The sequence below is a fragment of the Atta cephalotes genome, assembly GCF_000143395.1.
Source record: "Atta cephalotes unplaced genomic scaffold scaffold00021, whole genome shotgun sequence".
Lineage (NCBI taxonomy): Eukaryota > Metazoa > Arthropoda > Insecta > Hymenoptera > Formicidae > Atta > Atta cephalotes.
In genome coordinates, this window is record NW_012130085.1 from 4123694 (window position 1) to 4139020 (window position 15327).

At 36.8% G+C, this 15327-nt stretch overlaps 3 protein-coding genes across 3 annotated transcripts in view; all 3 read right to left on the reverse strand.

The window, feature by feature from the left end:
• Positions 1 to 1794: 1794 nt before the first annotated feature.
• LOC105619466 (transcription factor SPT20 homolog) lies at positions 1795 to 2775 on the reverse strand (the record flags this gene model as incomplete). Its single annotated transcript, XM_012200984.1, has 2 exons — positions 1795 to 2595; positions 2635 to 2775. Coding segments are annotated over 2 exons (942 nt in total), but the record flags the coding sequence as incomplete, so codon positions are not given.
• A 51-nt stretch (positions 2776 to 2826) lies between these two features.
• On the reverse strand, positions 2827 to 6336 carry LOC105619409 (serine-enriched protein). Its single transcript, XM_012200929.1, has 8 exons — positions 6140 to 6336; positions 5919 to 6054; positions 5302 to 5340; positions 4029 to 4146; positions 3622 to 3779; positions 3407 to 3538; positions 3133 to 3315; positions 2827 to 2997 (listed from the first exon to the last, which is right to left on the reverse strand). The coding sequence occupies exons 1-8, from the start codon at positions 6334 to 6336 to the stop codon at positions 2827 to 2829; spliced, it is 1134 nt and encodes a 377-aa protein (XP_012056319.1).
• Positions 6337 to 13212: 6876 nt separating this feature from the next.
• The window catches only part of LOC105619410 (putative polypeptide N-acetylgalactosaminyltransferase 9), a 74199-nt gene continuing 72084 nt past the window's right edge, over positions 13213 to 15327 (reverse strand). The window contains exons 9-10 of the mRNA XM_012200931.1: positions 13508 to 13636; positions 13213 to 13353 (exon numbers count right to left, since the gene is read on the reverse strand). Of these exons, the coding sequence (XP_012056321.1) occupies positions 13213 to 13353; positions 13508 to 13636 (270 nt within the window). The remainder of the gene's footprint in view (positions 13354 to 13507; positions 13637 to 15327) is intronic.

Below are 15327 nucleotides of genomic sequence, written 5' to 3' on the forward strand. Positions count from 1 at the left end.
CATGTTAATTAGTTTTAATTGAAGTTATTAATTGAAGTTATTTTAAAGAAGAACGAATCACAGTATGATATTTTATGCCATACTTTATCCATTTATGCTTAGCTCGATCGTATTATCAAGTAACATTGTGATAAGGAGTTCCAGCCATTTAGGCTGTTCAACGATATAGATATATATATATATATATATATATATATATATATATTCTTTTTTTGTACATACATTTACGTATAAAACAATAGAAATGTCGCTGCACACAACAGACAACGGTTCATAGACAAGTAAATATATTCACATTTATGAACATATCTTTGACACATCTACGCAAATAAGCTGTACATGCGACAGTAATAAAAACATTACCAGAGGTGACAGCTGCGTTTTAGTTTTACGCTCAGTTGTTGTTGACATTTTGATCTATGCGTTAAGCTCTGTTTAAAAATTAAACTGCTTCTCTGCCATCTCTACTGATATCTAATATTACTAAGAGCACATACGTATCTAAACTTTAGTGCATGTTTTTTATTTATAACGGACTGAAGTGTAACATATAATTTATTTTGTAGCTGCATGCATCAATTATTATAGTTAAAAACTACGGCAATAATATTCGTTTCAGCGAAACTTATCTGGCGAGTATTCAGACTTCTGTTACTACTTAAACCATAGCTTCTCTGAGATTTTCGGTTTTCTGATAATTGACGGTACAACTGAACGAAGAATACATATGTCTAAATATCGAATGTAATAATATCCAGGGAAGCATTCATGACAAAATATCAGCTCTCTAGTCATCTATTACTGTCAAATAACCATTATCCAGAAACATATAGAATATATATTACATATCTCTCTTGGCTATAATATAAGATCTATTTTTAACAAGCGTATATAATATCTCTCTAAATTGTTACTATAACCACATTATGTCTCGTAGCGAAAAGTTCGTTCGATATAAGTCAATTTTTTTGACAATGCAGTTTCGTTGATTAATAATGGAAATAGTTCAATGGAAATAATTCAATAATGAGAAATAAAGATGATAAAAAGTATTATAAAGTTTACAAAAACGTATAATTTATGACAAATTAAAAACTAAACAAATTAAAAAAAATAGTAGTTGCATGAGATAAATTATGTGGGATAAAATGTAAATAATAAATACTATGTGTAAACAAGAAACTGTATCTTTAAACTGCACTTATTTAATTAATTCATGTTACTTATCTGTCCGCAATGGCGTTTATTGGACTGAAACGGTATGAATCTGTCGAACGATACAGAAAGTATGATGAACGAAGCGACAGATGCATTTTTGTTTACATGTACATATTTACGTTTAACAAATACATATTTCTCTTGCAACAATAACATGAGTACGATTGTCTTCTTCCACGATCATGGACAATCAAGCCTAACGGAATCCTCTGATTTATTATATCTAGAAATGGCAACGCGCAATCGCGATTACCGAGATTGCGGCGGCGCAAAGATGTACCGTTAAAGCTTCACTTGCGCCGTGGAAAAGAAGCTGATTACATGCACCAATTGATATTTTGACGCGCGCATTACTTCGACGCGTCGACATTAGAACGTTAAAGGAAACGCCGATGTTCTCTTAAGAACATTAAGTAACCCCGGAATATGCGGAGCGCTGTAATGTATCTTAATGCATTACATCTTGCATTACATCTTCACGATACCTTTCAACATGGATGGATAAGTCGTAGAGCCGTATAGCTGCGAGGTCGCTTGAGACATTCAGACGGAAGCGACGAGGCGAATCATCAAAATTTAGAATATGTGTGTTTTGTATAGCCAGACTAGATTTGCGCGACCTTCGTGTCTCAGCACTATCCTAATGTAAAGTCCACTGACTCCCTCAAGTGGCCGAATTCCCGACTGCTCTTGGTGCAGCTGTGGCTGCTGCTGCTGCGGCTGCTGCTGCTGCGGCTGCAGCTGCTGCTGCTGTTGCGATTCCCCAGGCTGTGGCAATTGCGGCTTCTCCTTCCGCTGTGCCTCTTGATCTTCTTGCATTGTTATCTCCATCTTTTGCTGTTGCACAAGTGACTCTTGACGCGATATCTTCACTTTCTCACCTTGCTTGCGCAGTTTTGCTCGCTCATTTTTATCCAGCGGTTCTTGCAGCTGTTTACGTTTCTGTTGTAGTTCCGGCTGTTCATCTGCCTTTGGCAGTTGTGGTTGCTTATCGTCAACCTTTTTCTGCTGTAGCATACGCTGTTCAGCTTTCGGTGAACGTTTTATTTCTTCTTTCTTCAGCTGCTCCGTTTCTTTTTTCAACCGCATAATTTGCTGCTGTTCCTCTTTGTCTTTTTCTAATTTCTTTCGTGTCTCATGTTCCATCTTCTGTTGTAACGGTTTTTCTTCTTCTTCTAATTTTCGCTGCAATACTTCTTCATCTCGCTCCAGTTTGCGTCGTAGTTGTTCTTCCAGTTCCAGTTTACGCTGCAATAGCTGTTGTTCTTGCTGAAGCTTTCGTTGCTCCCTGTCCTTCTCTATCTTCTGACGGACTTGCTGCTGTAAATGACCCGGCTCTTTTTGTTGTGACTGCACTTGTTCCTGTTTCTGTTGTTCCTGTGATTGAAGCGCTTCCTGTTCTGCATGAACCTGAACTTGAGATTCTTGTTGTTGATCTTGCTGCTGCCGCTGTTGTTGTTGTTGTTGCGGTCGCTGTTTTTCTTTCTGCTCTCTTTCTTCTGCGATAACATCGTCTGTCGGCGCCGCTCCTTCGTCGGGGCCACAAATATCCTCGGTTCGTCGAGGCTCGTCCGAAACGGCCGCGATCAGTGCGGCCGTGGCCTGAGGTTAGTTGCTACCAGAATTTTGTTTCTGATCCGATCCGGCGTCGGAGCCACTCGAACTCAAGGTCGTGATGCTGCCATACGGATCCAGCGACGACTGGACCGACATGCTGCGACCCTGTCTCCTCACTCTGTGGGGAGAGAATTTTCTGGGGTCGACACTGGTTGGGTCTGCCTGCAACAAATTCTTTCATAAAGAAACTGATGGCGCTGTCGCAAGAAATTGTGTGAGACACGTTTCATAATGCTAATTATATCAATAGCATCTTTTTATGTTTTAAAATGAAGTATATGAAAAAGCAACGCGCACCTGATAAGCTAATGCATTCATGATAATTTCCGGTGGCACCAGTCCCAAAGGATTTACTTCTTGCATCAATACAGTGGCTGGAATTTTGTGAAATTGAATGTACTCGATGAAATTACCAATTACATCTTTCAACGGTGTATTTTGATTGTTGTCGCAATACTTTTTACTCCACATTAATGCAGCCTGTAAGAGAGAAGTTAATTTGAAGAAACATTATGCAGAAAAATGTCGGATAAATGAATATATTGTTAACATATTCATGTGTCAAGCTTACTTGAAATTTCGTAAATTCATCTGCACGTAATTCTTCTCTGGCAAGGATTAAACGAACAACGTGTTGCGGTAGTAATGTGAACGATCCTAAATTCAATACTTCATTGCCATGCTCATCGACGAATTCTAGTACCTTCGCAAAGAGTTTAATATTAATTTTAAATTAATTAGTTACAAAATTAAGCATTAAAGGCATAATGTCTCGAAAACTTTTACCTTTTGAACTAAAGATTTCGTGCATTTATACTGAATATAACGCTCCGCTGATGCTAATAAAGCGCAGACCGTATCAACGGTTATACAACATTGAACGAAGCCTGCACAGGCTCGTCTGAGTTCATCCAATCCGTAATAATCGGCGGCGTTCATTACCCCTAACATAAGGACATAAATTATTATCAGCCATCGAAATTGAATCATTCATTAGATTCGATAAAATGTTTTATGTGTCTTTTACAATACATAAAATTATCTTATGAACTTCTACTTTATATGTGCTTAGCTCACGAATGTCGGATAAGATATAATGAAAGGAAATATACTCGTCGTAATGATTAATCCATGCGGCAAATAATAGACATCCTAATTGGCTTGTTAGAGATACTATATAATTAATTGATTACCAAGCAAAGTCCTAGGCTGTAATGTCACACATCCCGTATGAATATACTCGATCAGCTGCCGGAAGACATCGGGTTCGAATTCCTCGATAATCAGCGTATGATGCTGATGTGATTGCGGCTACGATACAAAAGTAAAATACAAACATCTAAACGAAGAAATGAGGATATTCAGATTCAAGCTTAAATCGAATACCCGTGCTAAGCGACTTGCATGGGAATTCGTAAGGATTAGCGCAATAATAAATCAAATTCACTAATTATGAAGAAAGAGATATGTTAGATAAGAGATACATCGGCATCATAATAATATTTTTTAGTGCAAAATTTTAGCTATTGTGCATCTAACATATTAGGAGAATATATTACCTAACTAATAACCCAGCGAACATATTCAAGTACTACATCTGTTAATATTTTCTAAATAAACTTATCTTTTGCTTTACTGAGAACTATCCTATTATTAATTTGTCTTAAGATGCACGCTGAAATTTACATTAATAATTACAACTTGTTCGCTTGGTTGATTTGTGAGTTACCATTATGTAAGTCAGTATGACTACGTTTATACACAATACTCTTAATCAAGTTTGATAACAACTGTAATCATATGAAACAATCATAGTTATTCCACCGAAGAATGGAATGACTGTGATTAGCCAGTTTTGCACGCGCGCGCACTCACACACCCCACACACACACACACACACACACACACACACGCGCGCGCGCGCGCGCGCGCGCACATATATAATTATGGATATTAATGAACCTGATTAAGAGTGCCATGTAAACATAATCAATAATAGTTGAAATAGTGAATTCTGTAATCGTGCCAATCTACAGCTATAATGGATTTGGCGACTACGAGAATACAATTGAATCGATCATGCAGTAGTTCAAATATAGAATTAGCGCACAGTTCAGTCCATAATCGCATGAATTAATTACATATTTGCGCACGTGTCTGGAGAATAGTCTATCTCTTTTCAACGCGCAAAAGAATAACAAGATAAAAGAACGTTTGTCCAAGTAAAAAAGTCAAGGCAGCGAAAAAAACATTGATATGTCAATACATAAATTTCAAGTGATCTCCTACGACAGCTCCTCTAAATGATTTCGTGAGACAAAGTCATGATCACAGTGCAGTGAGCAGAAAATTAGAGAAAAAAAGGAGTACGCAATTAGAAATATAGGGAACAAGGGGGGCCAGTGGGATGGAAACGATTTCGATCTGTATGTAAAAAATTTTATGTAAAAGTGACGTTCAAAGTACCTCTTGGATGGGGGCCAGTTGCTGCGTGAACCCTGACCGCTACACGACACATACAAACGCACACTTACTATTTCTATCCTGATAAAAGCGGAATATTCATTTCAGCGACGGCCACGATAAATATGCAACGTGTCCCAAAAAAAAAAAAACGATTGTCGTTTCAACAAGGTATTTAGGTTAACAGAAATATGTGTAATTATTTTCTTATTTTATATTAATTAGCAGACTAACGGAAAATCCAGTTCTATAAGTTTCGTTAACTTAAAATTGATAAAATTAACACGAGCGATCGTTGGGTTTTGCATATCGAACGTGCTCGCTTCTTACAATTAGTCTGAGAAATTGTTTATATCTATTTTATATATGTGTTATTTACATAATGCTTATCTCTTTTATATTGAGATATACACGCGGCATATATTGATTTTGTCACAAAGGAAAATTGGAAAAGGAGTTAGAATATCATGGTTAGAATATCAGAATTAGATAAAAAATTTGATATCTTCCTCATTGCGACCTGATATACATTATAAATATTGCGCTGTATTCATTTTTTTATTGATCAATGCGACAAGTTTGTTAGTGATAAATTATGTATTAATTTTCATGGCAAGTACCTGTTGCGCGGCGTTCTGCAAATTTAACAGCGGCTCAGAGCTGCGCTTGAGAAAGAGCCGAATCTTGTTTTCTCGCGCCGGCGGTTCTTTTTTACGTTGTGGGCTCGGAGTTTGATATAACATTTTATGGAAGACTCTGTAAATTTTGAAAAACGATAAAAACCTTTGTTTTACTCGTTTGTTCCATGCGTATTAATATGAAGATGTTTTTTTATACAAACCTGCTTCTGGCCGCGAGCACAGCTTTTACGGCGCAAACTGGCTCTCTGGTGTCACCGACGAGGAATGTCACGTCGCAGAGTTCTGGCATACTTGCCAAAAACTTCATGTCTTCGGCCAGGCCGGTTTTATTCTCGAAAGTCGAGTAATCATCCTCGTCAGTCATTCCAGATCCTGAAGCCTCCGGCATCGGGCCCATGTCTTCCTGCTGTTTATTTTATGTAGAATGAGGATAAATTGTAATCCTATTTCTTGCTTTATTTATAATTTTTATTTTAATTGTTTGATTCTGTTTATAATAAATGTAAAGACTAACATGATAAGTATTAGTGTGTGCAATATTATTTACATTTATTTATTTATTATAAGACTGACGTTAAAAAATTGCTCAATAATTATTATGTACACAAGTGCGCAGGCTTGCAATTAGATAAAAATATCATGGCCTTTTAATACGTAGCAGGGGATTATATAAAGAAAAACGTCGCTTTCATCCACAAACAATTATTTAAAAGATAATCTTTGCTACCTCTTTCCTTTTTTGTCTCGTTATGAGATAATTCATAGTACTAACACTTTTATGTTAAATACATATACTATTAACAATTCGATATAAACACTTTTTTTAGAAATTTTGCTTGTGTGTACAGTGCAGGCGTTTTATTGAGAAAAAAAATCTAGCTCTCTTTTTGACAATGCATTCCTATACTATAATAGAAGGATGTATTTTTTCTTACAACGGATCACACTATTTACAATGTAACTAACCTACTTGCTAAATAAAAATTGATTAATCCTGTCAATAATGCTTCGTACTTAATTGCTGTTGTGTTCATTGTCGTTTCAAATAATCGAGACAAATAATGAGCACACATGCATGTATAAAAAGAATTATTCAAATCTTGTAACTTTTTTTTTATTTCTGCTCTTCGTTATACTAAATACAGAATTTATTTTAGAATTTATTTTTATATATTGTGATTGTCTTGTTCTAAAAAAAGCAATAAATAAAGCAATTTATGATTCAAAGAAATATTAGAATTAATTCATTTTACGTAAAAGACTTTTCTTTTTAATAATTTAATAATGAATTACTTAATTAATTATATTCTGCGCGTTTTTCAATTTTATTAAATCTGCAATAATTTAAAAAAATATTATGTTTTAGCAATTTATAAAGCTTAATTTGTTTTCCTCGCTTTCAATAATTGCCAGATGATTTCGCTTTGTTGTAAACAATCAAATGCTCTAAATAATTACGTGCAAGAAGATACAATCAGTACAGAGAATAAAAAGAAGAGGGCAGAACAATGATTATTGGGAGAGAAATAAATAGAAAAGTGTCTCAATATGAAATGAAGTGTTACCTGTTGCTTTGATCCCGGAGCCTCTTCGCTTGCCGGGCTGCTTTGGCCCCGAAAAAACACTTTTAACTCTCTTCTTGAATATTGTCAGAGAAATCAATCGAAGTTGGCTGAATCGAATGCGTAAAAAAAACGAGAACAATTAATTGTTAACGTAATTATTAATCGTGGAACACGCATATGCAAAGATGGATCAATAAGAATTAAATTATTAAGAAGATTATTACTTCTCTTTTAAACGTATACGTAATACATTAATTAAGCACAATATACACAATAATAAATAACTTAATTTGACACAAACTGAGAATACAATCGCAAATATAGTTCTCGCATATTTAAATGTAAAATGTAAATGATTATATTCGACAGCACTAAGATAAAGTGTGAAATAAAAATTAATAAAATTACAGGCGAAATTTATCGAACACTTCAACCGTAAGGCAAGTACCTAGAGGTTCGCGATATCGAGCTCAGGATACAATCGATGTCGCGGGATTGATCGCGATGGTTTCCAACGTGCGTTTCCAATGAAGTTGTCCGAATCGATCGAACACCGCCCTTATTCGTCACGGAAGAGATGAGGGGTAATCTTGCCGCAAAGAACGACGCGCGTGAACGTTTCAGTCCTGGCTGCTGTCTTCTTCGTGAAGACTCGAGGGATTCCGGACGCGTTGGGGGTTGCTTTCGTGAATGGATACACAATCGGAGGGAGCACAGGGCGAAGGCTCTGGACGAGCAAAGAGCTGGACAGGTGCAGAGCTTCCTGTCGACGAGGCGTCGAAAAGGCGTCGTGGCGCCTGCGTCATGTGGAACATCGACGTCGCCCGTTTCTACGCCGGCTCGACCCAGAGGACTATCTCCCTATCGAACAGAATAATTTCAAGCGAAACGGATCCTTGGTCGAACGATTGATTAAATATCGCTTGAGAGTATTTAGTTTCGAGGTCATGTGCGGTCATTAGAGGCTTGCACTTTCACTGTCATTGTTCTTAATTGTTGATAATGTACTTGTTGATAAATTTTGACTAGCTACCAGAAATTTTAATTTTGAACTTTTTGAAACTTTATATATTCTATAAAACGTGTGATAATTCATCTTTTGTGCAAAAATGTAATACTATGATATAATCAATATCTATAATTTAAAATATATGTAATTTTTATTTCTTATTTTGCAATTCTTTTGGGATAATAGTTTTCATAATTCACCGAAAATTAATAATTTTATAACAGTTACATATAAGAGTCCTAAGATGAAAGTTTTTGACTAATAAAAAATTTTATTAACTCTTACTGTTTCATAATTTCCAATCGTCTGTTTCTCAAACATTGATATTTTCAGGATATCATGCCTTTTTTTACGACTTATTAATGAGCAAACAAAAAATGAAGATAATATAAACACTACAATGAATTCGGATTAAGCTCAATCTAACAAAATGTATTGGAATCATTGATATTGTTAAAAGCTTTTTCTTCTCACTTCATGGCATTCCGCTATCTTTCTCTTCTAATCAATACCGCAACAAGTTGCAACGCGACCCCAAAACACACGAGAAAAATTCTTTGGATTAGATCTGATATAAATATACAGCTAGATTTAATCTGATCTAAAAAATTGTATATGGCATAAAATAAAATAAAATAAAATTATACATATTATACAAGCTTTATATAATACTAATTATTTTTCGTAAATTACAAATCATAAATAATTATACATTTTAGTTTATCTGATTCACTTTCTATTTTCTTTTATATTTTTATATCAACTAAGTAAAAGTAGAATAAAAGTACTCTGGAATTTTGTGAATAAAGAGGTAGCTTGCGATGGCTAATTAATTAAAAAAAAATATTTAAGTTTTCTTTATAAAAAAACATTTAAGAAGAAAGGCTTACTTTCAAGCACAAACATAATTCGAAACATTTGAGCTCCAAATCGCGCCGAGTGACCCTTCGCAGGACTTTTCATCCCCTTTTCGAGTGGAGTCTCTCGCATAGCAATGTGCTCCTCCTGCGACAAGAACGCCTGCGCGAGAATAACGAACGATTTCATTTTCGCTCGCATAACAACCCCTTGATAATTGGTAAATGGTTCAATAGATAGAAGTGATTGGTCGTAATGAACTAGAAACTTCATTATCTAGGAAAACATTGCCATTCCCATGTTGTATTTTGAAATGAAGGTTGTATGCGTATTTGCTCTCGTCTCCACCCTCAATTACCAGACCGTTAGGTGCTGCCTCGTCCTGCGATTCCATCACGAGATTTTTCCGTCATTATTGATCCTTGGCAGGATTGCCGTTTACCTTGCTCCTCGAAACAGCGGAACTCGTGGGTGGCCAGAAATGGGTCAGGGCTAAGCGAAAGCGTGCCATGTTCCATTTTCACACATGTTCTAGGCCCGTAACAAAGTGTCCTATTTATATTCCTTTCGAAAATATATCGCTTGGCGTATTCACGTCCGTCGGCGTAAAGACATTTCGTCGTTTACCTCCTGACATATTCTACAGGTATATAGTATTATAATAGAAATATTATAATGTAAACTTTAATTTAACCTTTAAGTAGATGATTACTTTACACATAGTCATCTTAAACTTGGTTCTGGAAAAGGAAAATGAAAAAAATTGCCCAGAAGTCTTAAGGTTCATTATTTTACATTCCTCTATCCCATAAGAATATAAATTTAATGTAAATTTATATACATACTATTAAAAAATATAATTTTGAAAAAGTAAAATTTATCTACTCTGAGCATCTTACTTACCTACTTAAAAGTTAAGATATTAAGTTAAGAATAAAAGAAAACACGAGGCAAGGGATTTTCTAAAAACTATTAGTAACATAAAACAACATCGATTTATTCAACACAAATACTTGCACGTTATGATAGAGGTTTGTAGTAATAATGATATAATGATATAATGATAATAATATTCATATGTACACGAAATAAGGCACGTTTGATATATTAATTAAATGCGCGACGGGCTCGTGCATGAGAAACATGGGTCTTTTTTCTTTCGGCGGTCGCGCGTTTGTCGCGTTTATAATTACTATCAATCGTCTCCATCCCTTACGATATGCAACGTCCTTACCAAATGTAGAAAATGTCGTATATATAATCTGTATAAACGTCTTTGACCTGCACTCTTGCGTTCGCGTTTGCTCGCGTCGTACTATTAGGAATGAATCGCGAGGCGGATTCTCGCATGCGAGATTATCCGCGACTTACACAATCACACTCCCTAAGCTATTCAAATATATCTCGTATCGCGCATTGGCAAAATTGCGGCTTCGAGAAACTCGATTCTTAATCCTAAAATGAGAATCGCTAGTTAGTCGTGTCTAACTAAGCACGCATTCGTACGCGAGCCAGCGCTTGCTACTTCCTTTCTCTCCTTTGCGAATTATTTTTCGCAAGTTAAACGTATGTAACGCATTCATACGCCCACGATTAATTACACGCAAAATCGAAAAACCTAGCGCGAAAAGTGCAGCCGCGCAACTCTGCAATTTTCTCATTGCAATATCAGAACCTTTTATTCAGCTGATGTTAATAGAGCTATATATGTTTTTTCTTAATTTCCATCAAGAAAAAGTTCCATATACATGATATTTTAATTTCTTTCGTCACACATTTCTTCGACATATGAAATTTTACAATTATGTTCTCAAATGTAATGAAAAAAAGAAGAAAAGAATAAAATTGCATCACATGATTCGTAGAAGAATTAATAATAATACAGGCCAATGCCTAGTTTTAATTGTCGATTTAATGATTATGCATTTCTGCACATGTAGCGATATTTGTGATTTTGTTGGCACACAAAAATCATTTTCAAATTTGAATACCTAGAAACTTCACGGATGAAATTGTTAGACCACTAAATTAGACCATTTTCAGGCGAACATGTCATAAATTTTTAAACACGTAACTAACAGGTAAAGACTTGTTAATGTATTTTAGATTTAATCCTTACTTTTATACGAAGACTGTATTATACGCGTCGATTCTTGATCGCGCTCGTATAGTGATATGTAGCTAAAATTATAAGAAACGATGTTTCCTTATAAAAGTGTACTTTTTATAAAGTATTCGCTAGCGAATTTACACATCCAACTAATCGCCGATTCACGATCGCGAATCGTTCGCGGCTGTCGAAAGCGAAGACAATCCGCTTACGATTAATAATTCATACATATTCATACAATTAGTGACACTCTCTTAGATCTACTTAGGCGGTACTTACGTTCTCTGAACTGGCATCAAGACATTGTATCTTACATGAATGTATTGTACAAACAGAATCAAACAATTTGTCTCCGGAATGTTTTACCGCTCTCCTCCTTTACGCATATCTAATTAAATCTACGCGAGTATCTAAATTAAAAACTAAAAAGAAAATATCATATATTCTCTTTTTGTTACACTTGTTGAAATATCGCCGTCATCGTCTCGGCGAATCTGGAATGTAAAATTCACCTCCGAAGAAGTAGCAAGAAAGAGACTATGAACGAGCGAATGCTATCGCGGATAATCGAATCGTCGATTAGCGATGATGTCTGGCAATTGTTTTAATATGAAGAATGATATTATTGCATACATTTTCGAAATATTTCTCTCGAACACTAAGAAAAGCGTGATTAGGAAATAACTTGAAGGTAAACCATCTTTACTTATAAGATGCATGCTATCTCATGAGCCGTGCATGAGAACAATACAAATTGTTCAAACGCAATTTGCATTAAGGGAGCTATAATTCTCTTCGCGTTTTTCCCTCAAATTCGCACATGGCACTCCAAGAGTTAGCAGAAGAGCACGATTGCGCAGATATCGTCTAATACAATCTTCTGAAGTTATTCGGTACACGCAAACACTACGTGTTTTCATTAACGGCAATGTAGGTTCACTATTTTGTAGGAGTTTATCCTCGGTTATAGCAAGCTTGAGATGGGAATATTTGAAATTTGGCACTTGATTTTTCTAAAGGATAACGGTCGCGTTCAAACTTGTCGAAAACATTCTGCAGTTCGTTCTTGAAATTGTCGTAATATAGAGAAAAGGAAATAATTCGCTACTCGTTATACTTAACGATTCGTTCACTAAGATCGATACGATGTATCGTTTCTATGACAATATCAAACATTCCGCTTCCTTTTTTGATCCTCATGGAAGCGTGAATGATCAATGAACGAAAGTGATGATCGAGAGCTATTTCGATGGTCGATACAATCACGTTCGTTCACAATCACGTTCGAGCTAATCTCTCGTAATACTCTTAGTAATTAGGGCTATCAATATATGAAACTCAAATCATAAACGATTCGAGCGCCATACAATGCTCGGAACTTATTCTAATTAAATGCAGTTTCTCAGTACAAAATTTTCAAAATTTTATATTGTTCTCGCAAACGTTTCGTTGCATCGATTGATCTTTTGTTTCACACATTTCAATCGTCGATGAGAAGTCGACGATGAACTCTTTCGTTCTCGTTCCTTGAGAAAACGCGTGGGGTTTAAATTGGTCCATCAAGCGATTCCGAGCGGTTTCAGGAATTTTCGCAATATCTTGCGGAATTCGTGAGATTTATCTACCAAAACGAGTCTTAGCGATTGAGAACCGTTTGCCTGGTAGCCAAGATCCGGCGCGATCAGAAGCGTGATTGCGATTATGGGAATGACGACGCGAAAAGGCGCGGTATCACAGCTTCGATGGATCGTAATTCTCAAAGGACCATCGCTGTCTCAGGGCATTGGACGAGCATTCTTCCATCACTAGTTGCTGTTTGCTCTCTGTAATCGCTAGACATTTGTCGCTGCTACCGTGCCTGATATGATTAGTCTGGAAATAAAAGTACGGGATGAATCCAGTTTCGAAGAGCAATTTAAAGAGAGATTAATTTACATAAAAATACTTGCTAGCTAAATTGTTTCATTTAATATCAAAATCTGCTCTCATAGATTAGCAAAAGAATGTTTCGAGAACGGTTCATTACCTGAGGATTGTAGATCCATTGTTGATTTCCTTTACTGCCATGACAAGGATAGAGAATAACGTCGCTGCCACTGTAGTCCAAGCACGACTCGTCTCGACGGATTTCGCCCGTCTTGCTGAGCATCCAGTACTGCGACAGACAATCTTGATTAATATTTCCAAAAATTGCAAACTTGTCTACGACCAACGAGATTTTAACAGCCGCCAACGGGGAAAAAAAAAAAAAATTTTAGCATGAACAATCAATCGGGAATAAAGAATTGCTTTTAATAAAATTCATATTAACACACGGCGATATTTTGTTATTGTAAAAATGAAAAAGAATTCGGATAAAATTTCAATAGTTAATATGTATGAATTCCTCTCTCTACGGTTTACAAAGCGTGCTTGTTTCAACACAATTCGTCTCCGATCAAACAATAATATTCACAAAATCAGAGATATGGCCAAAAACGTAAACGATAATGCAAAAACGTAAAATCGTTCGTTCCGCGCATTTAATCTGTCGCATTGCGTATTCGCGAGATGTGAAAATATAAGCGTGGCGTATTCATTGTACCGGTGTATTATCATGAGCGCGACGACCGCGGATAGACGCGGATTTTCGTGATGCTGCCGACCGATCGATTGCACGCGCCGCTTGTAAAATAACTTGTCCCGGGCGATCGCGCAAGCGAGCTAACGAACGTGTGACGTGCCGTGTGCGACCAACAGTTATTTACCGCGGGCAATGTGCAGGTTTGCACGAAGGTGAACGCGTGCGGCGCGGCGGAAACGCGTCAAAGCGATCCGGCTCTCGTAATGAGCGTCGGTCGTCCGATAATGGAATCCGGTGGCTCTCGAAATTGCGCTTATCTAACCGGACGCCGCGCCGAGCCGATCGTCGTTGTTTGTGCAATTCCAACTGTCTGGAATGGACAGCGAGCGCCAAGCCTCGAACGTATGTTCGACGTATCGCTCATGAAATATTCTTCGTGCGATTCTAACTCATCGTGTTGATTGCCGAAGCAAGATTCAGAAACGCGAATTCACGCTCGTTGAAGTCACGACAGTTCATTTCAGGAAAACATTTAAAAAAAATATGAGGCGGATAATAATGCGATAAATGAAAAAAAAACGGCGCAAAAGCTTGTCACGGATCTGCATATACGTGTATTCGCGCGATCATAATTATCACTAATTTAATACAATGAACGAGCGCGGACTGTGAATTGGGATTGCGGCTGTCAGAACCGTCGGGTCGACAATATAGTTGTTTTGAAGTGCTTTACAAGTATAATTAGGGGATAGTGGGTATGAGGGATAACGAGAAGCAAGCATTCACCGCACACATATATCATCAAGCGTCGTTAGCCATGCACGACCCGCGTTCCATTCTGCCTGAAACTCTCATTCAAATCAGAGTATATTATGTTGCGTTGCCTGAAGTACATATAATGCAAGTGTTATCTAACGCACATCGCTATGTCCATCTCGCATGCTTATCGCTATGTCCATCTCGCATGCTTATCTCTATGACGTAACCACTTACTTTTCGCACGTTATGGTAAAAGAAAAAGAAAAACAAGATTCGAAAATGGCCAACGACGATGGGATTTCGCGAGGGATGATGCATTATCAGTGCGCATTGTGTTCAGTAGTATGTAGTACGATTACAGCGGGATAGCGATGTTATATCATGATTCCTGAGCATGATGATAATTCTATGTATACAGCAGAGAGAGAGAGAGAGAGAGAGAGAGAGAGAGAGAGGAGGGAGGGAGGAGAGAGTAGTANNNATGTGTGTGTAGTAGTACACACCGTCCGGACCGGACCGACCGA